This window comes from Saccopteryx leptura, chromosome 6 (genome assembly GCF_036850995.1).
Source record: "Saccopteryx leptura isolate mSacLep1 chromosome 6, mSacLep1_pri_phased_curated, whole genome shotgun sequence".
Taxonomy (NCBI): domain Eukaryota; kingdom Metazoa; phylum Chordata; class Mammalia; order Chiroptera; family Emballonuridae; genus Saccopteryx; species Saccopteryx leptura.
Window position 1 is genome coordinate 12135274 of NC_089508.1, and position 26894 is coordinate 12162167.

General features: G+C 41.9%; 1 protein-coding gene across 2 annotated transcripts in view; it reads right to left on the reverse strand.

Moving 5' to 3' along the window:
• Window positions 1–7402: 7402 nt before the first annotated feature.
• CPSF2 (cleavage and polyadenylation specific factor 2) overlaps window positions 7403–26894 on the reverse strand; it is a 30261-nt gene continuing 10769 nt past the window's right edge. For both annotated transcript variants that reach the window (XM_066341372.1, XM_066341371.1), the window contains 12 exons: window positions 26160–26265; window positions 24932–25061; window positions 24172–24287; window positions 22338–22525; window positions 21384–21674; window positions 16857–16957; window positions 16316–16516; window positions 13425–13577; window positions 11260–11485; window positions 9873–10172; window positions 8164–8298; window positions 7403–7794 (listed from right to left, as the gene is read on the reverse strand). In XM_066341372.1, the coding sequence (XP_066197469.1) occupies window positions 7702–7794; window positions 8164–8298; window positions 9873–10172; window positions 11260–11485; window positions 13425–13577; window positions 16316–16516; window positions 16857–16957; window positions 21384–21674; window positions 22338–22525; window positions 24172–24287; window positions 24932–25061; window positions 26160–26265 (2040 nt within the window). In that variant the 3' untranslated portion in view covers window positions 7403–7701. The remainder of the gene's footprint in view (window positions 7795–8163; window positions 8299–9872; window positions 10173–11259; window positions 11486–13424; window positions 13578–16315; window positions 16517–16856; window positions 16958–21383; window positions 21675–22337; window positions 22526–24171; window positions 24288–24931; window positions 25062–26159; window positions 26266–26894) is intronic.

A 26894-nucleotide genomic window follows, 5' to 3' on the forward strand; every position in this document is an offset into this window, starting at 1 on the left:
CAGGATATTGATAGTCTCACAGTAGCTCATTAATACAAAGTACTTATTAACTCCCCAGTGAGAAGAAACCTTGCAGACATAACCCACTGTTAACAATGAACTCACCAGGACTGGGGAACACTGACCTGTGCCTCCAGGTGGACAGAGAGAAGAGCACAGCAGCACTTCTGTGGGATTTGTCAAAAACTTATAACCTGAATCTAATCACGAGAAAATATCAGACAAACCCAGAGTAGGGGTAATTCTACAAAGTAACCAGCCAGCACTCTTCCAAAATGTCAACAAATGTCTGTCTGTAGCCTGACCAGGCAGTGGCACAGTGGATAGAGCGTCGAACTGGGATGCGGAGGACCCAGGTTCGAGACCCTGAGGTCACCTGGTTTGAGCGCGGGCTCACCTGGTTTGAGCAAAGCTCACCAGCTTGGACCCAAGGTCACTGGCTTGAGCAAGGGGTTACTCGGTCTGCTGAAGGTCCACGGTCAAGGCACATATGAGAAAGCAATCAATCAACAACTAAGGTGTCGCAAGGAAAAACTGATGATTGATGTTTCTCATCTCTCTCCATTTCTGTCTGCTGTCTGTCCGTATCTATCCCTCTAACTCTCTCTGTCTCTGTTAAAAAAAAAAAAAAAAGTCTGTCTGTAGAAAAGGGGGTTTTAATCTTTTTTTTATCATTTAGAATCAAGTGGTCATGTCATGTTGGACCAAGACCACGATGCCACAATGCTTTTTAGAATTGACATTTCTCATATGCTTGGTAGATGAATGTGATAAGAAATGAAACATGGACCGGAGTAGCACTTCCCACAGAGATGTGTTTAAAGGACTTCACTAGTTTCGAATATACAATTTAGTAGTACCTTTATTAAAAGTATAACAATTGCGCCAGGAGAAAACAGGAAACACATGATAAATTGGATTTGAACACGAGAAAGACCCCAGAAACAACGCAGGACGTCCTCACGCGCCTTACGTGTCCTCCACTTGTGATCATCACTCAGGATCTCAGTGGAATCCATGGAACCCACTAACATTTCACAGAAGCAGCACATGACACTTTTGGTTCTCTTCGACCACAGTGCCGAGAGATGCAAAACTCTCCAAACTCGTTTTGTGCCTTGAAATCACATTTTGATGTCAAGACCTAAAATGAAACAGGCCTTGTAACAAAATGAAGAAACCATAAAATAGAACTGTGTGTGCACGTGTGTGATATGGTGGGGAGAAGAGGAGAGAGAAGCAATGGTACTCTCAATTTCAGCCACGTCCTGGGTTTTTTTTGCTTATTTTAGTACTTTGTGACATTTTCCCATAAACACAAATGAGGTGGTTAAAGTGAGAGAAAACCCAAAGAAAGAAAGGAGTAAACCTTTCCTCGATGCTCACCCAGGTAGGCAGATCTGAATGCTCCTTCTCTAGTTCCACTGCATCTTCCATTATATATACATTCACTCTGCAGTGATCCAATGGTGGGTATAAAAGGGGACCTCTGCCACCAAAACCAGCCAACCAATAACCAACCTCTCAATCACCAAATTACAACCCCTATTTACATCCTTTGACTTAAGTGGTAATCAGTTCATCAATATTTAAAGACAATCTTCTGATAAAACTCCAGAACTGTACAACCAAAAAAAGGGTGACATTTGCCCTTTCCCTCCCCCCTTACTGGCCACCATCTAGAAAAGGGGTCCCCAAACTGCGGCCCCCTGAGGCCATTTATCCAAACCTTGCCGCACTTCTGGAAAGGGCACCTCTTTCATTGGTGGTCAGTGAGAGGAGCACAGGATGCGGATGCTGGAGTACTGTATATGGCGACGCCGCAAAGCGTAGTGTTGCTCACGTACAGTACTACTTCCGGTGACGCTGAACGCACGCCTCACGGCTCCGGAAGTGCATATCACTTGTTACTGCTAGCAGTGACAAATATGGAACTGGACATTGACTATCTCATTAGCCAAAAGCAGGCCCATAGTTCCCATTGAAATACTGGTCAGTTTGTTGATTTAAATTTACTTGTTCTTTATTTTAAATATTGTATTTGTTCCCGTTTTGTTTTGTTTTTACTTTAAAATAAGATATGTGCAGTGTGCATAGGGATTTGTTCATAGTTTTTTTTATAGTCTGGCCCTCCAACGGTCTGAGGGACAGTGAACTGGTCCCCTGTGTAAAAAGTTTGGGGACCCGTGATCTAGAAGGAACATCAATCTCTTTCTCTCAGCATGCTATTGTCCTAGGCAAAGGTTTGCCAGGTGCCACTCTTAGACAAGGTGAACTGAGCACGTCATTCCTAAGCAACGTGAACGTAAACTAAGGCACGGAAAAGAGCAGGGCAGAAAAAGTAGTTGAACTTTATAGCTGGAAATGTTATGGGTGAGCGGGACTGTAGAGCTCATCTAGTTCCACACACCTGTTTTAGTACTGAGTGCCTGAACTCTGCAAGGACCCTAGAGTCATTCATTTAGTGCTGAATGAATGGGCTCTGTAAGGCTAGGTTCCAGTTTCAGTTCTGTCTCTAACCAGCTATTTGGCTCTCCAACAAATCCCTTCTCTTCCCCAGGCCCCTTCATTCAATACTAAAATAGTGTTAAACTACAGAAATTGTCTAGTCCCTCTCAGCCACAACATTGTGAGATTTCAAGCTATAAATTTCAACCACTTTCCCCCCTATGTCTTTTTTTTTTCCCAGAAATTCATTAGCTGATCTAAAATTCGTATGGAAATGCAGGGAAGCCAGAATAGTCCAAACAATCTTGAAAGGGAACAAAGTTGGAGGACTCACACTTGCCAATTTCAGAACTTAAAGCTGCAGGAATCAAGATAATATGGTGCTGGTATAAGGATTCATAAAATAGAATTTAGAGTCTATTTAAGAACAAACACATACATTTATGGGCCACAGATTTTTCAACAAAGGCAGCAAAGAAAATTTGATGAAATAGGTTTTTTCCAACAAATGATACTGGGACTAGATATCTGCATGCAAAAGAATAAAACTGGACCCTACCTCGCACCACATATAAAAATAAACTCAAAATGGATCAGACTTAAATATAAGAGCTAAAACTATAAGACTCTTAGGAAAAAACAAAAACAGGAATCTTTGTGACCCTGGATGAAGGAATGGTTTCTAAGAAATGACATCAATAGCAAATGGAACCAAAGGGGGAAAAAAGAGATTAGGCTTAATCAAAATCAAAAACTTTTATGCTTCAAACGACACTATCAAGAAAGTAGACAAACACACAGAATGGGAGAAAATATTTGCAAATCACGTATCTCATAGAGATTTAGTGTCCAGACTATATAAGAAACTCATAATTCAACAAGAAGATAAAAACCCAATTAAAAAATAGGCACAGGATCTGAACAGCCATTTCTCCAAAAACGATATCCAAATGGCCAGCACGTACAGAAAAGACACCCCCCATCACCAGTCACGGGGGAAATGCGAGTCAGAACCAGGAGACGCGGTCGCACACACACGAGGACTGACAGAATAAAAAAGACGGTGGCGGCAAGTGTTGCTGAGGACGTGGAAAACTGGAATGGTCATCCTCCACTGCTGGCGGGGTTGTAAAATGGGACAGCACTCTGAAGAAGTCTGGACGTTTCTCAAAAGGTTAAACAGTTACCGTATGACCCAGCAGTTCTCCTCTTTGACAGTATACACCCAAGAAAACTTAAAACATACCCATACAAAAAACTTGTACATGGATGTTCACAGCAGCATAGCATTATTCGCAATAGCCAAAAAGTGCAAAGAACCCAAACGTCCATCAACTGATGACCGGATAAACGAACTGTGGCCTATCCACACCCTAGAACAGGGGTCCCCAAACTACGGCCCGCGGGCCGCATGCGGCCCCCTGAGGCCATTTATCCGGCCCCCACCGCACTTCCGGAAGGGGCACCTCTTTCACTGGTGGTGAGAGGAGCATAGTTCCCATTGAAATACTGGTCAGTTTGTTGATTTAAATTTACTTGTTCTTTATTTTAAATATTGTATTTGTTCCCGTTTTGTTTTTTTACTTTAAAATAAGATATGTGCAGTGTGCATAGGGATTTGTTCATAGTTTTTTTTATAGTCCGGCCCTCCAACGGTCTGAGGGACAGTGAACTGGCCCCTGTGTAAAAAGTTTGGGGACCCCTGCCCTAGAAGGTTGTTCTGGCATAAAAGGGATCCCCAGAGGCACACTACCACACTGACGAATCTTGAAAACATGCTAACTGAAAGAAGTCAGACACGAAGGCCACAGATTCTATGATTCCACTTTTCTGAAACATTCAGACCAGGCAAATTCTTAGGGACTGAGAAGAAATGGCCGGTGGCCTGCGGCTGGGGAGCAGGGAGAATGGGGACCGCCTGCCGAGGGGGACGCAGCTCCTTCCTGGGGTGAGGAACATCTGGAATCAGACAGTGGTAACGGTGTGCAACTCTGTCAACATACTCCAAACCAGTCAACTGTACACTTTAAAGGAGTGAATTTTATGGTATGTGATCATATCTCAGTATTTTTTAGAAAGCAAATGGCCCCTAGAAAACTGATTTCCTTACTTCTGCTTAAGGCCACCTACTGGTTCATAAAAATATTTAAGTCTGCAATGATATTTGACATTTATAATCCCACTGCAACAAATACTACAAAAAATAAATTTTAGCCTAATATAGGTATTGGCTGATTTATTTTGCTTCCAAACAGTAAAGACCTAAAAACTCCCTAGAGTTCACGATTTATCTCATAGTCCTTTTAAAAATTTTTTTAAACTGAGGCTAAACAAATGTCTTCATTTTAGAAGTTTTAGAATATTGTCATCTAGAAACAGGTAAAAATATTGTTCCTGCAATGACATTAGTTAACACAGCCATCTTCAAGCAGTAATTTAAAATTTAATTCCTATTCCTGGGACAATAAAAAGGTTAGGCAAGAAACAAATTTTCAGTATCAGTACTGCACTATAATATGTGTAACCAAATTCTTTAAACCATGAAACAAGTGCTGACTTTCTTTCCCCTGGAAAATAAATTGAATTTTAGGCTTACTCTATTCAGTAATAGGAGTTTCAGTAAATTTTTTCAAAGCTCTGCAAAGGAAAGCTCCTCTTCTCGTCGTTTTGTGTATCTGGTTTCCATTATCAGAAGTCTAAACTTTGCATCAGCACTACAAGCCTCAGGAAAAAGCTTTGTAAGCATCTGAAATAGAGTGGAATTAATTCTAGTCTGATTATCACTGGGGGTACTATACATAGTTCCATATAAATTAAATAAGAAGACCGATCCTTCTAAAATGCTAAGTGTAAAGAGGAGGCCTTAAACACGTGTGAAACAAGCCGCTTAAGCTACACGCTAAAAAAGCATCAACAGATTACAATAGGGTGAGATGATTTTCATTTTTAAGTTCGAGGGAAATTTGCATGTATTCAGATTTTACTCTTAAACGCAAGTGGTTCATACTAGATTAGTGCTGCCAGCCCCAAGAAAGGTGTGAATAGAGAAAGAATGATTTTATGCAACGTCAACATTATTTTTGTAGTAATGTGTATATAATCCAACCACTCCTTGGGCAAATTTAGGAGAAAGCAAGCCTAAGAGATGAAAACATTTACACCTTGTAATTCAGTTATAGTGTTACCTTGTAAATATGTGAGGTCAAATTTATTTCCTTGAAAACAGGGCACTCAACAGTTTCGAATATAGTAACTGAGCTGGTCGTTTAAAGGTGTCTACAGCGCATGCAGAATCCTTAAGACGGTATCACATAGAGGCGTTCTTTTGAATTATGTGTATTCAAATTATGGTGTTATAATTCAAATTGAGCAACAACAAAAATCTTAATAAAATAAGAAATAGGAGAAATAAAAACTGTTTTCTGAACCAGACATGCACAAGCTCACACTGGAGCGAGTCTGGGAAACAGGTCTGGGGCATCAATGCTGCCCAGAGACACTGCATGTTACAGTGCACAGAGGAGGGAGAGCCCGTCCTCTCGGCTTGCTGCCCAGAGAGACACTGCATGTTACAGTGCACAGAGGAGGGAGAGCCCGTGCTCTCGGCTTGCTGCCCAGAGACACTGCATGTTACAGTGCACAGAGGAGGGAGAGCCCGTGCTCTCGGCTTGCTGCCCAGAGACACTGCATGTTACAGTGAACAGAGGAGGGAGAGCCCGTGCTCTCGGCTTGCTGCCCAGAGAGACACTGCATGTTACAGTGAACAGAGGGAGAGCCCGTCCTCTCGGCTTGCTGCCCAGAGACACTGCATGTTACAGTGCACAGAGGAGGGAGAGCCCGTCCTCTCGGCTTGCTGCCCAGAGACACTGCATGTTACAGTGCACAGAGGAGGGAGAGCCCGTGCTCTCGGCTTGCTGCCCAGAGACACTGCATGTTACAGTGCACAGAGGAGGGAGAGCCCGTGCTCTCGGCTTGCTGCCCAGAGACACTGCATGTTACAGTGCACAGAGGAGGGAGAGCCCGTGCTCTCGGCTTGCTGCCCAGAGACACTGCATGTTACAGTGCACAGAGGAGGGAGAGCCCGTGCTCTCGGCTTGCTGCCCAGAGACACTGCATGTTACAGTGCACAGAGGAGGGAGAGCCCGTCCTCTCGGCTTGCTGCCCAGAGACACTGCATGTTACAGCGGCTTGCTGCCCAGAGACACTGCATGTTACAGTGAACAGAGGGAGAGCCCGTGCTCTCGGCTTGCTGCCCAGAGACACTGCATGTTACAGTGCACAGAGGAGGGAGAGCCCGTGCTCTCGGCTTGCTGCCCAGAGAGACACTGCATGTTACAGTGCACAGAGGAGGGAGAGCCCGTGCTCTCGGCTTGCTGCCCAGAGACACTGCATGTTACAGTGCACAGAGGAGGGAGAGCCCGTGCTCTCGGCTTGCTGCCCAGAGACACTGCATGTTACAGTGCACAGAGGAGGGAGAGCCCGTGCTCTCGGCTTGCTGCCCAGAGACACTGCATGTTACAGTGCACAGAGGAGGGAGAGCCCGTGCTCTCGGCTTGCTGCCCAGAGACACTGCATGTTACAGTGCACAGAGGAGGGAGAGCCGTACTCTCGGCTTTCAGTTTTTTTAGGTAGGCCTCAAAACACTTCTATCGGGTTTTTTTTTCTTTAATTTTATTTTTTTAAGATTTTTTAATTTATTCATTATAGAGAGGGGGGAGGGAGGGAGGAGCAGGAAGCATCAACTTCCATATGTGCCCTGACCAGGCAAGCCCAGGGTTTTGAACCGGCAACCTCAGTGTTTCCAGGTTGACGCTTTATCCACTACGCCACCACAGGTCAGGCAGTTTTTGTTTTCTAATAGCACATCTTTTCTAAATAATTCTCACTTTGCATTCCAGAAAATATAAGAAACAGTTTGCAAGCAAATATGTTTTTCTCTAAGGCCATGAGCTGGTTTGCCAGGTTGCATTGTTTTATTCCAGTGAAAGCCCTTCTGGAATGGGGTGTGAGAGGGTCGCAGTCCCTCCCCCTCTCAGGCGCACGTGGGTCAGGGTTCCATCTCTCAAAGCCCAAAGTCAGAGTGCTGATTTGAGCATTAGCAAAATGGTCTCTATTTACATTTTAAAAAACCTAATGCATGTTAAGTGTCCTGGCAGATTCTTTTTGTATATTACCAAGGAAAAGCGCAAAAGCTTAGACTAAGAATCCCTTTTCTGATAAAGGTCAAATAGATATTTCTTGACATGATGTCCTTTACACAATGGCATACTGTTCATATAAAAGGTCTCTTATCCTATAAAAATCTTGACAAAGGCAGCCTTCTAATCCAATGCGTCCAGTTTCCGTCTAGAAACCAAGTGAAAAAAATAGTTCTTTAGTACATTATCAGTGCATTAATACACAGACATAATAACCAAAATATGTTAACTAGATTACTTGATGATTGAACAGGAAACGGGTTGCTCGGATTCACAGAATATGGGTATATTATTCATGTCATGAATTTTGCAGACATATAAATGTCAGAGACTTCAAATTAAAATGTACAATAAAATTACATATCAAGTCTTTTGTGAGTCACCATTAAAAGCCTTCAAGGTCATCGTTATGAAAATAAATTACTGATTTCCAGTTTTGTAAAATTACCAAGCAAGAATTATAAAATTAAAAATGACAAAACATCAGCAGCATTTGTTCAAGTAAACACACACTTACTCTACGGACTGCTACTTGATTGTTGCACACAAGGACACCTCCCACAAACTCGGCTTGGATCCCCTCCCGTAAAAGAACTTGTTTGAAGTCTGAGAGTCTCGGTTCGTTCATAAAAACCGACTGATGTCCAGGAACCTTAGAGCAGGTTAAAGGGGAAAGAAAGCTTCAAACAGAGTACCAGACACACAGTTGTACTGAATAAAGTAAAATAATACATAATTTTTAGGACACTTTCTGTTGTTCCCAAAGTCCTCTGACTGATCATTTCAAGACTGGATATCACCTTCCAAGTTGTTGTTCTCAATTTTACCCTGTTATTTAACATTACAAAGTCCTTTCCGTTTTCTGGATGTTCCACAATCAAGCGTATTAGTCATGTCTCATAATAACAGAGACACTTGGTACTGTTGTGCTCGTCACTCACCCACTTGTCTAAGGGGGTCAACTAGAGTGCCGGCAGGCAGGGCTGAGCCAGAGATTCTTCCTGCTTCAGGTCCTTTGCTTAATTCACAGAGTAATTTTCTCCTGATCCCAGCTGCACTTGCCTCCTCTCTCAGAGCAAATGCCGGAGTGCTCCGGATTTTAGAACCCGAAAGGCAAGTGGTTCAATCTAATGCTGCTGCTTTGAAACTGCTTTGAAGAATACGAGCTTTAGCACAGAGAGATCAACAGTTCTAGCTTCTCCTAAGTTCAAGAGCATACTGGAAGGGCGTCCAATGACAGCTGCTGTGTCTCTCTTCCTCACTGCTTAGAAGGGCTAAAGACATCACTTGACAGGTATGTAGGACTCTTAGAGTATAGTTTTTAAATTGCTGTAAGTTAATTCCCTAAAACTTCTGCTAATTAAGTAGATATCTCTTGAGAACATGTCAGTATTAGTTTAGAATTACATCTATACTAAATAAGAGATTTCTAACTATATCAAAGCCAAAAGTGATTTGAACTCAAGTGACAACAGAAAGACTGGAATTCAGGAGTATGACATTCTTAGAAAACAGTAAATCTCCTGATGAGAATCAGGAAGAGGACTCTCACAATCTTCAAACTTAATATTTAAAAATCCATACTGAATAACACAAGTCATAAAATAATTAGGTGTTTATAAAATCTGCTAAAGGTTTCCTTTAAGTTGTTATTACTCCCTATCCATATAGGATACACACACACACACACACACACACACACACACACACACAGAAACACACCTTTAGTAATCTTTTTTAAAAGCTCCAAAATCCATCTACATATGACATATTTTATTTTATTTATTTTTAGGTGAGAGGAGGAGAGATAGTGAGGCAGACTCTTGCGTGCACCCTGACTAGGATCCACCCAGCAACCCTATCTTGGGCCAATGCTTGAGTACCAAGCTATTTTTAGTGCCTGAGGCTGATGGGCTCCAATGGAGCTTTCCTCAGCCCTGGGGCCACACTCAAACCAATTGAGCCACTGGCTGTGGAAGGGGAAGTGGGAGAGAAGAGGAAGAGAAGGGGGAGAGTAGGAGGAGAAGGGGGACAAGAAGAAGCAGATGGTCACTTCTCCTATGTGTTCTGACCAGGAACCAAACCTGGGATGTCTATATGCAGGGCTCTATCCACTGAGCCACTGGCCAGTGTCCATGTGATATACTTTAAATGGTTAAAAGTATAATAGGAAAATTCAAGGATGACAAATTAAGGAAAAGACAAAAGCAGCATATGCTTTCTTACCTCATTAGGTGGCAAGGGTTCCAAAGTAGGAATGATCTCACTTTCTTCACCCATTTCTTTCTCATCATCTCCAAACAGACTTTTCATGGCCTTCTGCTGTGCGATCACGCTAGAATCTGAAGGTGCATCCACTTGCATTTCTGAGTCTTCTCCATCATCCTTCAGTTCTCCTTCTTCTAAGATAACTCCCGTGTCCACTTTGGAAACTCGCATGTCTAAGACCCCGTCTATCCAAGCCAGTTCAGCATCCTTCGCCTTACAAAACTGAAGGGAGCTAACAAGAGAGTCTTTTAATCTCACCTAGACATTCACGGGGAGGAGGAGAAATAAAACCCACGGTATAAATGAACAATTAAATATAACCTATTATTAGCATTTTTAAAGTCTGGTAATGTATATTAAAATTTCAAAATCTCTCACTCATCTGATCTTCACCATGATTGGTAATGACCTAATGACCTGTAAGCGGGCCCCTCGACTTTCCAAAATAAAGGTTCTTACCCTGACTGCACACTGGGATCACACGCATTTTTTTTCTTTAATTTATCAGTGCCAGGGCCACACCTGCAGTGATTCTAATATAACTAGTGAGACTGAGCCCAGAGAATTGAGACCCCCAATTCCCCAAAGCCCCCCAGATGATTTTCATGTATAGCCAGTGCTGCAATCCACTAACACGTCATTCTCAAATACTTAAGGGTAGCAGGAGTACTGAGTTGCTTAGTTTTCTAAATAAAGCATGCAGTTTCACACCGCCATATTCTTGGAATGCTGCTTCCTCTTGCTTTGCCAAGAATGACTTTTTGCCCAGTGATTCTAATCCATCTTTTCCAAACAAATATCAACATCACTTCTGTCCTCACTGACACCATCCGCCACTACCAAACAAAAGTTAATCAACCTCTTTTATTCCTATTTTCTGTGCCTGTCTCCATTTTTTCTGAGTAGAACCCTGACATCTGTGAATGTCTGTCAAACTCCTGAGCTCTTGAACACGCACCATTCCCCTCACTTGTATATTCTGGAAGCGTTCCCTCTGCCTGGAGCACTCCCTCTCCCCTTGCTCTCCTGTTCTTTAATCAGCTCTGAGCACCCGTCCCTTAGGATTCGACTTAGCTAGCTCTTCCTCTGGGAAACCTTGTGTAACCTCTAAATTTGGGCTGGGGTCTCCCTCTTTCTACTCTCATAACAGCCTCTACTTTCTCTATCAAAGGTATAACTGTGTGATAAATAGCATCTCCTTGTGATAAGCCCCCAGACTCAGACGTGCCAGGGCAGAGACCACGTCCGTCCACCGACCACTGCACTGCTAATGTATCCGCCTGTCCTAACGGGCAACAGGAAGTACTTCCTGTGCCGTGGTTCCAATGCCCACACGTATACCTACCTGGTAGATGTGAGTCTCGCTTGTGGCATCGACCGTTTCATGCAGCTTGGGCATGTACACTTTAATATCTTTCCCGCCGAATGCACGGCAACACTCCGCCAGGTCCTGGCTGGCCTCTGGAGGGCCATGGACAATGATCAGCTGTCGTGGTTTCATCTGGTTAATGATCTTCTTAATGGAATCTCCATCGGAGCGTCCCTCGTAGTCTATGTACGTAACCCTGGCTCTGTAATCAGATGTGACGATTCAGTCTTACTTTTCCAATACGCTCATTCAGAAACCAGGTTTTTAATGGCTTTTATTATGAGGAAAAAACATACACAGTATATATTTTAAAAAGTATACGGTATGTAAAATGAGGTTTTGAGAAAGACACGTGTGTTATATTATTAATATGTACTTTGAGGGTGAATTACAGATTCTTTAATAGGTGTTACTAAAAAAAAAAATGGCTCAGTCATTTTTTTATGACTGAGAAAAATAAAACTGGGTCCTGGCCTAATAATGTCACATAAAATAGCAGGTGAGTTGAAGCCATAAAAAATAAAAATAAAAAAAGTGAAATTTTAGATCATAAAATACAATGTAAGAATTATCTTGGTGATCAAGAACAGGGAAGGACACACATATTAGGAAATATTTTATTATTTCCTTACATCAAAATTAAAGATGTTGTTGAACAAAGTAGACCATAGACAACTCTCATAAATGAGTAACAGAATGGGAGATGGTCTTTATTTGCATTGTCTAAAACCAAGCAGAGATAACATCCAGGACACACAATGAACCCTTGCAAACCAGTAACAAAAAGGTTGCAACCTCTAGAGAAAACGGACTTGACAAAAAACAAAAATGGTAACAAGCATTTGAAGAAACAATCAAACTCAAAATAATCACAGGAAAGCAAATTTAAGCAGTACTTATATATTACTTTATACCTATTAGATCGGAAAACACTAAAGAGCTAGAAGATGACAAATGTCGGTGATGAAACAGGGAGGAAGGAAGTCCCCTGTTTTCTGCTAGTGAAAATATAAACTGTTACAGCCATTCTGGAGAGAACTTTGTGTGTGTTACTCTTTATATGCATTATTTAGACCTTAGCTACACCCAAGATTATACACTAAATGATATCACTGGACAGATCAACTACTTTGCTCTCTAATGAGTTTTTTTTTTAATTCCAAAATGACGATTTACTGTACCAGGTTAAAAAAAAAAAGTTTTCTTAACTACTTCAGATCACTATAGTATTCTTAATACATTAGGCTGTATTAGAGATGTTTAGGTCAAGGAGTATATTTTATGAAACAGCACTTAGAAAAATTCAACTTATGAATTGTAAGCCTTCCTTCACCTGCCACTAGACATACTAAAAAGGCAAAAAAAAATGTTTCTTTATATAAATGTACAATTTAGCCTGACCGTGGCGCAGTGGCGTAGTGGATAGAGCATCAAACTGGGATGTGGAGGACCCAGGTTCGAGACCCTAAGGTCGCGAGCTTGAGCGCGGGCTCATCTGGTTTGAGCAAAAGCTCACTGGCTTGAGCCCAAGGTCGCTGGCTCGAGCAAGGGGTTATTTGGTCTGCTGAAGGCTCGCAGTCAAGGCTCATATGAGAAAGCAACCAATGAACAACTAAGGTGTTGCAATGAGCAACAAAAAACTAATGATTGATGTTTCTCATCTCTCCATTCCTGTCTATCCCTCTCTCTGACTCTCTCTCTGTCTCTATAAAAAAAAAAATGTACAATTTAATGTTTAACACCCTTCTCTCCACCAATTCAATTACTTTGGCATTCAGATATAATTAATGAATGAAAATATACCTCCATATTTCACAAGTCTTTACATGGAAAAATGGATTAAATTTTAGCTCTGGCCAGGAAGTTCAGTTGGAAACCTCCCGATACACTGAGGTTGTGGGTTCGATCCCCAGTCCGGGCACATTCAAGAATCAACCAATGAATGCATAAATAAATGGAGCAACAAATTGATGTTTCTCTTCCTCGCTCTCTCAAATCAATCAACCAACCAATCAATAATTAAATTTTAAAAGTGCAAACTTACTAGAAGATATTCAGAAATTTCACTTTGAAAACAATGTAAACTATGTAATTCAAGTGTTTGAAATTCTGTCTTTCCAAAATGCAATGGAAGCACTTACTTTATTTCAATAGATTCTGTCATAGAAACGCATTTAGTAGGCACATCAGATAAATCCTGATCCATGGGTTCATCTCCATTTGTCAAGCCAGATTCTAATTTGTTTTTTTCTTCTTCAGTAGCTTGAAGTTCTGGCACCAAGAAATCCTCTGGTCTAAATAATAAGTCTCTAATTAGAAACAATAACAAGCAAGCTAATACTATGTTACATATAACTAACTAGTGGATGGCATAATTTTTAGACTTCTCAACATATCTCAAGATTTAAATATATATTTGATCCAAAGCCGATGCAACTTCATAGTATCAATTATCAGGTGAATGCATATATTATGTTCTTCATGACCATTAAGGAGTGTTCTTTAAAGCACACCCTGTGGGCTAGAGAGAGGCCCTGGACGGGTCATTAGAAAATCTTAGTGGTTAGTGTAAGCACATTACCATCTGGCCCTGCATTTCTTTCTCAGTTGCTGCGGTCTCCCTTGCCAGCTCCCAGTTCCTATCAATCTCAGGCCTCCTTTGATTTCCACAGACCCCCGGTCCTCCCATCCCTGCTCAGAGAAAGCAGGTAACTTTCCATCTGCACATTAACAGGAAGACTGAGATACAAAATCATTAGCTTCCTCAAAGGCCTTCATCTTTACCTATTCAAAAAACTGTTAACACATCTCTCTTCCCATTTTACTTCCAGTATCAGAGAGTTGTATGTTAAAATTAAAAAAAAAACTTTTAAAAATGTCTTCTCTAACCTGCCCTGTGGTGGTGCAGTGGATAGAGCATCGACCCGGAGCGCTGAGGTTGCTGGTTCGAAACCCCAGCTGCCTGGTCAAGGCCCATACAGGAAGCAACTACGACAAGCTGATACTCCAACTCTTCCCAACCTTCTGTCGCTCTCCCCTCTCTTTAATATGAACAAATAAAATCCTTAAAGTAAATAAACAAATAAAAATGTTTTCCCTAACTCCCGTGATTGTCTGCGCCCAGCCCCAAACCCACTCCCACTCCTGAGAACCCCCGCCTGCTGCTGATCCCGGGACCGCAGCAGTGGCTCCTTTCCCTGAAGTCCACTCCTGAGAACCCCCGCCTACAGCCGATCCCTGGACCGCAGCAGTGGCTCCTTTCCCTGAAGTCCACTCCTGAGAACCCCCGCCTACAGCTAATCCCAGGACCGCAGCAGGGGCTCCCTTTCCCTGAAGTCCACTCCTGAGAACCCCCGCCTGCCGCAGATCCCGGGACCGCAGCAGTGGTTCCTTTCCCTGAAGTCCACTCCTGAGAACCCCCGCCTGCCGCCGATCCCGGGACCGCAGCAGTGGCTCCCTTTCCCTGAAGTCCACTCCTGAGAACCCCCGCCTGCCGCCGATCCCGGGACCGCAGCAGTGGCTCCTTTCCCTGAAGTCCACTCCTGAGAACCCCCGCCTGCCGCCGATCCCGGGACCGCAGCAGTGGCTCCTTTCCCTGAAGTCCACTCCTGAGAACCCCCGCCTGCCGCCGATCCCGGGACCGCAGCGGTGGCTCCCTTTCCCTGAAGTCCACTCTTGAGAACCCCCGCCTGCCGCCGATCCCGGGACCGCAGCAGTGGCTCCTTTCCCTGAAGTCCACTCCTGAGAACCCCCGCCTGCCGCCGATCCCGGGACCGCAGCAGTGGCTCCTTTCCCTGAAGTCCACTCCTGAGAACCCCCGCCTGCCGCCGATCCCGGGACCGCAGCAGTGGCTCCTTTCCCTGAAGTCCAGCGGCTCCAGCTGGAATCCATACGATAACAACAGCCGTCACAACCACTTCAAGTGCATTTACTGAGAGTCGGGCTCTATACTAAGTCCTTCAAAAACACAACCCCATTTCATTCTTACCCCCAGTTTTCAGATAAGGAAATCAAGGGTAAAGAGCACGGTCCATCTGCTAACAGACTGGCCAGTAAGCAAGGGGAATGGTAAGCAAACTCACCAATGCTGCTTAGATAGACAGTTGTTTTTCCTCTCTCCTACTTTCGGGGGCCGGGAAGACCATGGAATTTTCCTAATTAAACCCAAGAGTGACCTAAGTGCATGGTAGGATCCAGACAGCATCTGGGAGGACGAGGACAGTCCAGGGCGGGCCCTATCGTGCTGGGGTAGCACGGAGAAGCAGGAAAGGTTTGCAGGAGTTTGTGGGGCCTGGTGTAGCAGCCCGGAAGCCTGGGACGGGAAGTGGAACAGGCAGAGGGAAACACGTGAAAGGAGTCACACAGAAAAGCTGAGGGGGACTCTGAGAAGGCTGTGAGCGCCAGAGTGGTGCACACACGGACACGGCAGAAGTGGAGAGAGCACACAGAAACGGAGGGAGAAGGCGCCGGGGACGTCATCCTGCACTGTGCCGAGGCCTTCCCATTCACTGGGAAGCAGCAGGAACCCTAAGGGCTCTTTACACGGGAGGGTTTTCTTCACATTTGAGATGAGAACATGTGACTTCAGTTCTTTTCCTACTAGTGGGTGTAGATTTTCTAGATTGTCCATGGTTCCATTCATGCCATCTCATGTTTCTCTCGTAAGTAGAATGCACGTGTAACACTATCTGAGACCCAACCCACTTCCCAAACTTAATGTAATCCCACCCACCCAAAGTTCTTCCTGTCCTGTGTCCTCTCCAGCACATGTCCTTTCTCTCTCTTTTTTGGTGGGAAATAAGTCTTGATCCTAAGTAATAAACCTACCAGATTTCATTTAATATCAACTCCCGACATGTCCCTCTACCTTTCTGTTTTTACGTTCCAAACTCTAAGTCTGTGTTTTCAAGCTGAGGTACTCGAACAGTAACAAGGTACAGGATGACCAGAAAGACCAAATTTACTGAGCGCAAATGACCACACACTTGACACTCTAGTCTGCAAGCCAGAAAAGCTGGTTTTGTTCACATACTTGATAATTTCTCCATATTCATCCCACTTAATTCTTTCTTCTGGGGCAGGAAACATAGGATAAGACTTCTTGGCCTGTTTGAAGAAGCTTCCTTTCCGACTGCCTTCCCCTTTCATCATCAGGTCGTGCTTAGTCTTATGAGCAGACGGCTGGTCAATGTCTTCCTCCACGTCACTCTCGTCACTGGAATCGATGTCTGCCCTGGGCAGATTGTGGAACAGATAAAGGTCACAGAGTCCCCAAAAGACTTTGAATTAACGCTCATAAAATTATTATTGAATACTGAATATTAACTGGATGGCAATATAATAATCATCAATATCACTGGATTAATATTTTGTGAACAGCACTAACTGCCATTTAACAAATACTTATTAATATTAGCAGTGAAAAAATACGGTCCTCTAGCACCATCTGAAAGATGAAATGAAAGTCAAGAGGTCGAAACAAAAGTTAGATATTTTCAATTAAACTTTTTTGTCTTAGAAATAAGTTCTCACGTTATATACATAAACTTATACAATGTCTGAAACGAACTCACTCTTTGGACTGCTCAAGTTTTTTAGCAGCTTCTTTCTTCAGCTTCTCCTTTTCCAAGTATTCCTCAAGTTCTTTCCCTTCAAGCTTTACACGTTTCCTCAGCTAAAGGAAAAGAGCGGATGAACGGAAACAGCAATGTGAGGGGTAAGGCAGTGGGGTGAGACACGTCTGTCTCTGCCTGATTCCTCCTCTTCACACCACAGTCCCTGGAAATTACTCACGTGTCCCTCACGCACACTTACAGATCCTAGTTAGGTTAGTAGGAAACTGAGCTTTCACGTTTCTAGGATGGCTTTAATTTATATCAAACTGGTTTAAAATCACCCATCAAGAAAAGAAAATACAGCTAAGCATGTTCATAATTTGGTGTAGGTAAGGCCTACATATGACATAAAACCCAAAGCCATAAATGAAAACATGAATAAATATGGCAACATAAAAAGTAAAATTGTTGTAACATTCTAAATTTCCTAAAATTAAAAGAAACTGAAAAAAGTATCTGCAGCACTATATGACTAACTGAAGCTAAGACCCCTTTTTCCTAAGACCCCTTTCAAACCAGTTAAGAAAGAGATGATGAACACATCAGAAAAAAAAAAAAATACAGGCAATTTCTAAAATAAGAAACATAATAGCCATGCAGAAATGTCTAATTTCACTAATGGTTATTTTTGAAATGCAAAAATTTTAAATGTAACATCATTTTTTAATCTATGAGATTGGCAACACTAAGGACTATATGGGGAAGGGTACTTTCACCACTATTTGTGGGGAAATTAATGCATATGTTAGAAGGCAAGTTGCCAACATCTAAAAATAAAAATGTGCTTATCATTTAACACACCATTTCTATTTTAGAAGTTTATCCTACTAAAACAATCACACAAATGTGGGAAAATAAAGCTTATTGCAGCAATGTTTGTAAAACAGTAAAAACCTGGACACAATAAAAATCTATCCACACAAAGTGATTTAATTAGTAGTTCTCAAAAACTTTTTGATCTCTGAATTGCCTTAGACTCATTTCATTTAAAAAAAATTTTTTTTTAATTTATTGTCTTTTAAAGAGAAGGGGAAGAAGGGAGAGAGAGAAAGAAGGGAGGGAGAGAAAGAGAGAGAAAGGAGGGAGGGAGAGAGAGGGGACAGAGGGAAGGAGAGGTGGTCTTTGAATTGAGACTGGAAAGACAAGGAGCCAGCCAAGTACAAAACTGAGAAGTAACAATATGGGCAGAAGGAACACCCAGCGCAGAGATCCTGAGCATGCGCAAAGCCGAACGCTGAGCATGTGGAGTGAGGTAAGGTCAGAAAGGGCGGGTAGGGAGCAGGGCACATGAGATCGGGACAGTCTGAGTGAGGAGTTTGAATTTCATGCAAATAGAAGGAAACCACTGGAGGGTTTCAATGAGGAAGTGATGTGACATGGAGAACAGATGCCGTTGGGAGCTGTTGTTCAATGGGTAGTTTGAGCTTTGCCAGATGAAAAGTTCTAGAGATCTGCTTTAAAACCATGTGCATATAGCTAACACTACTGTGCTGAACCCTTAGAAATAGTTAAGACAGTAAATTTTGTTATGTGGTTTTTACCATAAGAAAAAGAGAGACAGAGAAAGAGATGTCTTTTGATGCTACGAGAGTGGATTAAGAGAGTATAAAAGTAAGAACAGAGAAGCCAGTTAGGAAACGACTGTACAGACCAGACAACACTGTCTGCACGGGCCAGGATGACGGTGGTGGAGCAGGGAAATACAGATTTAGGATGCATCTGGAGGTGAAAACAATAGGACTTGTTGCTAAAGTAATTATAGGTGTTAATAATTTTAAAAATGAAAGTAAATTTTAATAATCTGTTCATTAGAAGTCAGGATGGTGGCCACCCTTGGAAGAGGTTGGGAAGGTCAGAGGGGGCATCTAGGGTATAGGGATATTCTATTTCTTGATCTAGAGACAGGCCAGACAAGTGTGTTTGATTTGTACAAATTTACATTGTATGTTTACAATATATACACTTTTCAATATATATACTACTTCCAATGAACATTGTTTTAAATTTCTGGATTTTAGGCTTGCATAGCAATGTGGAAAGTGCTGCTATTCCCTGAGATGAGGAAGGCTCAGAGAAGAGCACGTTTGGGAGTACAGGAGGAGACGTTAATAAAACCTGCTTCAGGCCATGGCTCAGCAGTAGAGCTTCAACGGTATGTGAATATCCCGGGTTGGATTCCCCATCAGGGAACAAAGGAGAAGTAACCATCTGCTTCTCCATCCCTTCCCCTCCCTCTTCTGTCTCTCTCTCTCTCTTGGTCTCCCTTCCCACCTCCTCCAGCCATGGCTTGATTGATTCAAGTGAGTTGGCCCCAGGCACTGAGGATGGCTCCAAGGCCTCAGCCTCAGGTGCTAAAAATAGCTCAGTTGCTGAGCAACGGAGCAATGCCCCAGATGGGCAGACCATCTCCCCATAGGGAGCTTGACACATGGATCCCAGTTGGGGATAATGCAAAAGTCTGTCTCTCTGCCTTCTCTGCTCTCACTTAATTAAAAAAATAAAAAATAAAACCTGTTTCAGATGTAACAAAATAAAGGAAAATGTGATAGCTAAGGACAGAAAACGGAAAATTATATAAGAAATATCCCTAACAAGGTGAGAGAAAACAGAATCCTGAACAAAAGTACTACTTATGAAAAATAAAAAACCTAACATTTCAGGTTTCAGCTCCCAATGTAATTTTCTATTTTTTTCAACTTAAACCACTTTTAATATTCTTTTATGAATTTCTCAAATGGCATATCTGCCTTAATTGAATTTCTAGTAATTAATATTTTCGAATATGGCCTTTCATATCTGATGAAACTGTTTTAAGTATTTCTGAGTTCTTTTAACTTTGAATTTCTAGGCTATTAAATAACACAAAAGACAGCATTTTACTTTGGTGTGCTTGCTTTGAATCCTTCTTCAACGATTCTATATTTATAATGAATGTACTATATATCAGACTTTAGTTACTGTTATTTAAGTAGAGTTAATAAGAACCCTTCCTACTCAGCTTTTAACAATCGAAACATTCCTTAAAATGGGAGGGCAAAGTGAAAAGCCGTCACCTAAAACTTGCACAACCCGACAGTTATTAACCCATTCAAGTATTGAATGCTATATACTTTAAGCCAACGGCCCTAGTTTTGGAAAACTGATAGATTTCATGGATTGGTAATTAGCAAACTGATCTTCTGACATAATGGCCATTTGACTAATTATCTTGCTCCTGTAACAGGAGACAAGGCAGCCAATGAAGATACAGACACAGGTTAGGCTATTTAGTGGTGAGAAGACAGGGTACTCTGTCTGACTCTACCTCTCAGTGAAGTCTGAAACGAGATCAGGTATGGTGGGTGACTTCTGAGATGGAGCTGGAGGAGTTTTGAGAAGGTATGTAATGGCCTTACTGGAAAGTGCAAAGAGGAAAAGTCACAAAATATTAAGTGCTATTGTCAGGTACCCTTGAGATGTGGGGTCGTGAATGTGACGGGAAACCTGTCCACACAGTGGAGTGGTTGACTCCGGTAACGTCAAGTTGCTTGGGGAAAGGCACAAACGAAGCAAATGGTTTAACTAGAGTCAAGGCTTTGCCAGGTGAGTACAATAGCAGAAAGAAGGGTAAGAGAGGTGACGATGTTTGCTACATAATAAGGGATCACTGACTCAAAGCCGGAGGGATGATGGATAGCAGAAGTGGTGAGGTTCATGATCCTAAAGGCCCAGTGGGACCGAAGAAGCGTTGCCATGGCAGTACTAGAGAAAGTCATCTGTGGGATGCTTGAGGTCGTAACGATGTGGAGGTTGTTCAGTCATAACAAGGTTAAGGGCATGACCATGGGAGTGGACAGCATGATGGTGGGAAGAGCAGCTGAGATGGTGTGGAGGAAAGGTCACTAAGAAATAAGCGGGCAAGAAACTGAGAGAGCCAGGAAGGCTAAAGTCATCAAAAACACAGTGCAGAGCACAAGTGGACGGGAAGGCTATGAACCAGGGCCCAAAGTCACCGATGAATAAAAGAATGACCAAGAGATCAGTAAATGTCAGGAACAAGGAGGGTTAGCGTACTGTCAAGTCTGACGCACTAACTACAGAGGGAAGAGATATAGAAATGGCTTCAAAGCTGCAACACAGAACAGGAACACCTACCCCAGCACCGCACGTGGAAGGTGACAGGGAAAAGGAAACACCCTCTTGAGAGGCTACAGGAAAGAGTTCATTAGGAAAGCCAGGTTCCAGTTAAGGAAAGGCTGCAGAGCAGCTCCTCAGAGAGGAGCTGAGAACAGTGTACTCACAGACCGTCTGGGTGTCGCCCCATGGAAGAGTTCTAGGTGAGAATTTCCAAGTAAGCAGCTCTGAAATGTGTGCTGTTAAAGGCCCTCTACTGTTATTGTGATAAAAATCCTGAAACAATTCTGAGTTTTATCTTTGGTCACTGATTTTTACACATCATGCATAATACTTTTAAAAATAGTGTCAAGTTCACATACAAGCACTTACCTCTATTTCTGTAACTTTTTCTGAAGGATTATCAATTAAGAAACGTGCCAGAGTCCCAGGAGTAGTTCTGTAAGTTAGAATGATTGAGTTTTTAGGGTCCTCACACCACTGAATAAAGAGGTCCCTTGAAAATCCACATTCCAGGTCGGGCTGGCTGGCAAGTACCACTTTAGGGCTAGGGACCCGAGCCAAGTCCGAGAGACCATGACATAAAGAGAGGTGGCGGAACTGAAACGGATTATTTCTCTTGTCCTCGAAGCATCTCATCAATTTGTCACTCATCCATTCTACCTAATGGGGGGGAGGGGGTGACAATAACAAGAAAATGCCATATTATACCGTCAGGTATTCTACAATAGTCAAGGGTTCAAGCTGGATCTCAAGCCTTCCCGCACCCCCCACTGGTTGCTTAAAGGTGTTTCTTTTTGACAAGCAGCCGGCTTTCCGCCTTTGTCCCCATTAGATCCTGCCACCCCAGTGTTTGTCCCTAAAAACCCAAGGCTGCATTATGTCTCACTTATAAAGTACCTTAAATCTACCCTGCAGGCTATGCATAAGTTCTAAATTAACATCTTACCCCAGAGACTGCTACATCAAGGACAAGAGCTTAGTTAAAAGGAAGAGAAAAATCAATTTTGACATTTTATAGCCTATGACATTAGTTTAATTTTTGTCACCATTTTACAGCCTGTGATACTATGTATCAGAGGAGAAGCAACTTGCCCAATTTGTACAATGAGGAAGAAAAACAGAACCTACTTCATAGGGTATATAAGGAGCAAATAAAAAAATATATGTAAAGCAGAAAGAACAGTAAGTGGTTAATTTTTAACTTTTATCATCATCATCAACCTTTCCAACAGAAAAATAAAATCTAAAAGGCAATAAAAACAGTTTCCCGTAAACACCATCTCTGTAGCAAACCTTATTACAAATGCTAGTGTGAAAACAAACCTGGGACTTGGAAAACTCCACCACATTGTAACTGACGTTGTTGAGCAGCGCCAACGAGTACACGCCCAAGCCTGCATCTTTCGTTCTCCAAATCTGGTCCAGGAGCTGGGCCAGCTCCAGCACGCGGCCCGCGGTGTCCACTGCAATCAGCACGTTCCCATCGCCTCGCAGTGTTTCCAAGACATTGGCTACAACACAAGAATGCAAAAATCCCTATGGAGCACAACCATACTTTGCGACAAAATTAAAGGTAACTTTACCTCCACGTTTTTACTATAAAAACTGTAATTTATAAATAAGCCATTACTAGGCCAGGTATAAAATAAAAGAATTCCATTTAGACTGTGACAAATACTTTTTATTCTGTGCATAGACCTTCCAATGAGTAAAAAACAATGCATTAACTCAATTTTTTTCATTGAAAAATTATGAATCACTGGTTTCCAACCCTTATCCCCCATGGTACTCTCAGAAATGTATCTTTACAGTTCACTGGGAAAACCGAATGACTAGGTCAAGTGCCACCAGCCTGAGGTTTCCAGGCCACTGCAGGGTTGCCTGTCCGTCCCAACGAACTTCATTATAATACACATACATACATACACACACACACACACACACACACACGTGTATTTTATATTAATACATAAATGTTTTTCTATGTATGTATGACTATAAATAAAATAGATCATATCCTCTCTTCCAACAAAAGTAATTTTATAAATAGGTTTAAATAGATTCTCTTGCTCTAGAGGAAAGTCTGCTTCAAAATATTTAGTAAAACTAAACTCTAGCAAAAATTAGAATTGGAAACCTTGAAGTTAGTGTAACGTAGTATACAAGTTATACTTTTTAAGTAGGTAGACAAAGGCAGTGGTTTCAAACATGTTTAAAAGTGGAATCTAACTTTCCCTATTAAAATCCCCTATACCTTGTAAAAAAAGAATGTAAGGTATGCTGTGGTGGGGTGGCTCAGTTGGTGACAGCAATATCCTGACACGCCAAGGTTGCAGGCTTGATTCCCAGTCAGGGCACATACAAGAATCAACCAATGAATGCATAAATAAGTGGAACAATAAACTGATGTTTGTTTCTCTCCCCCCCCCACCTTTCCCACTCTCTAAAAATCAGTAAAAATTAATTAATTGTTTAAATAAGAATATAAGGTAAAGCAACTAACTCAAGACGAAGCAAAAGCAAGTGACCAGGGATGTGCAAAAGCACCTCTAGAAGCAGGACAGCAGATCAGAGTGTAAAACGCCCAACATCAAAATCAGTGAGCTGCTTGCACCCTTATTTATCACCTCTGTTCATTTTTATTTCAGAGGGTATTTTTCTAATAGATTTACAGAAGATCTTTTTTTTAGCATTCCCTAGACATATACCAGTGAGTGCCAGGAAGAGCTAGCCATGTGCCGAATGGCAGGGGAAGCCAATCTTTATACCTATCCTGCAAAAGTTAAATTCCAACCGATGGCCTGGCCTGTGGTTGCACAGTTGATGGAGTGTTGGCCTGGAATGTTAGGGTCACCGGTTCAAAACCCTGGCCTTGCCCGGTCAAGGCATATACAAGAAGCAACTACTATGAGTCGATGCTTTCTGCTCCTCCCAACACCCCTTTCTCTATCTAAAATCAACAAATAAAATCTTGAAAAAGAAATTCAAGGAAATGAAAGCATCTTCTTGTACAATATTGATATGGTTACATAGTACGTTTTCAGAGATACCAGAGTTAGCCAGTCTCTTCTAACCAAACAAGGAGAACAGAATAAGCAGCGACTCGTGCCGCCAGGCACTGCCCAGCTCTCTGGAAAGGGCCTTACGTGACACATACTCAGAAGCTGCTCGTCTCTCTGCTTTCTCCTCGGCTGCACGTATGTGGCATTAAACGAATCCGTGATAAGGAGCGAGGGTCTGCTTAGCATTTCCAAGGAACATCCATTTAAATGGCTACCACAAATATGAAAAAGAGAAATATTTTACATCATGTCAAATAAACAGTAGCTTATCTTACCTAATAATAAGCAACTTCTTTTATAAGGCTTTTTTCCTCCTCTAATAAAAAGTATACATACGTGCTCACTGATAAGAACATATGGTATATTAAACAAGAACAAAGAAAACCAAGATCTCTCAGAGTACCACCATTCAGATATAATTGATGTAAGACGCTGTGAATACAAAATGATGTATTTAAAATTAAACTCTCTGTCTCCTTTTAAAGGGAGTCTAACCTTATAGTTATATTAGATGGTAATCACTGACTCTACAAAAACAAAAAAAATCACCAAGTTCCTTTAAATAGCAGGTACACAGCATAAAAAGGAAGAGTTTGATGTACAAAAATCAATCTCCTTGTAACATCTCCAGGGAGAAATCTATAGAGTGGCTACTAACATGTAAATTTCAAATATATCTTTTCTATCATTTTCCCCGTACAATGCAAATAAGTAATTTTGAAAAGATTCACTTGTTAATGCTTTTAAATTGCTCTAGATTTCTGGTTAAAAAAATAACTTTGTTTCTCATTTTCCCTCCAAAGTATAAACTAATACCAATTGTCTTTCTGTTAGCTTTTCTCTGGGTATACCTACATCTCCCTCTTGTGGTTGAAGTCAACCGCATAAACGATTTCTTCTTCTCCATCCTTAACTATTTTCCATATTGTCCCACCTATCATATGACCAGCTGGCAGAGGGGTGATCGACAAGCCATGTCCTTTACCTAGAGCCACAAGATAATGACAATACTCAAGATTTTTTTTACATCCCTAGAGAAAGGTCATTTATTTGTAAGCTACTTTTTTGATAGGTAATATACACAATGACACAAAATTCAAAAGTAAAAAGTCATTCAGAGAAATGCAAGTCTCACCCTCCTGTTCCCTAGCTATTCCATTCCTTCATGGAGGCAAACGTCCCTGTCACTTTATTTTTAAGTATTCTCTTATTTTTACATTCACTTATTCACTCAATCATATCTGAATATGTCATACAAAGTTCCATGCTATTCAATGCTATAAGCAATAATAATGCTTCCCAATTTTTCTGAATTGGCCACCACTGTAAACACTTTTATTAAGTATTCTTCCAGATTATTTGTGCATATGAATAAAAGACTAGAGATTGGACTTGAAGTTGCTATTACTAGTAAATTACTTAGTATGAACTAATTTTAATATTTATATTGTACACACAACTATTAATGTTTGTTTTTGCTAACCTATAAACTAATCATTCATTACCATAAAGAATTTACCCTATAAAAAAATTCAGTACATGCACAACTGCTGAAAGCAGTTACTTCTGGGCTAAATCTTCAGAATCCATTGCTGCACCATTTTTCAATGCCAGGGTTCGTATCTGAAAATCTTCAATACAATTCTCTTTGTAGATAATAAATATATACTTAATATGTAACTTCCTAATGAAACAAACTTTCTGATGCTTGACCCTGGAATCCGGTCACTTTGTCCTCTGTGCGGCCATCGCAGTCCCCCTGCTTCAGTCGTCCCAGCTACTTCCCCTCCTCGACCTGACTGAGCGCCCAGGAGGAGGGTCTGGCCACGTTCCCTGAGCACTGCACACAGTAGACACAAATAAGTCTTTCCCAAGTTTAATGTGGAAAGACCTGAGTTGTTCACATTTTTCAGTATTTCGTCTGGAATATTTTCCAATCCAAATGATTTGGGGGAGGTTTCGAGTTCTTATTTAAAAATGCTAATTTTTTTAATTCCTCAGACCACAGTGCCTGCCATGCTTGTACTTTTCAGTAAGTTAAACTCCATTAGGCCAATTATTGACTATTCAAAACTTTTTTTACCTTTCAAATTCACAATCTGAGAGAATTTCAACTGCTGTATTTTATCGAAGGCCGCATCCACATCATCCAGGGTGAAGAGTGTAAAATCTTCTGTGTTGTGTCGAGACTAAAAGAGCAACACAAATAAAGGGTTAAAAATGGTCAACGACTGGTGGTGGCGCAGTGGACTGAGTGCTGACCTGGGACACTGATGTTTGAAACCCTGAGGTCACTGGCTTGAGCACAAAGATAGCTGGCTTGAAGCCCAAGGTCACTGGCTTGAGCCCAAGGTTGCTGGTTTGAGCAAGGGTCACTGGCTTGGCTGGAGCCCCTAGCCAGTCAATGAACAAAGTGATGCAATTACGAGTTGATGATTCTCATCTCTCTCCCTTCCTGTCTGCCTCTGTCTCTCTTCCTCTCTCTCTCTCTCTCTCTCTCTCTCTCTCTCTCTCACACACACATACACACAAATGTTCACTGCAGGAGCACTAATTTTATTTTATTTTTATTGTTTTTGTGACAGAGACACAGAGAGAGAGATAGATAGGGACAGACAGACAGGAAGGGAGAGAGATGAGAAGCATCAATTCTTCAGTGCAGCACCTTAGTTGTTCATTGACTGCTTTCTCATATGTGCCTTGACCAGGGGGCTATAGCAGAGTGAGTGACCCCTTGCTCAAGCCAGTGACCTTAGGTCCAAGCTGGTGAGCTTTGCTCAAACCAGATGAGCCCACACTCAAGCTGGCGACCTCGGGG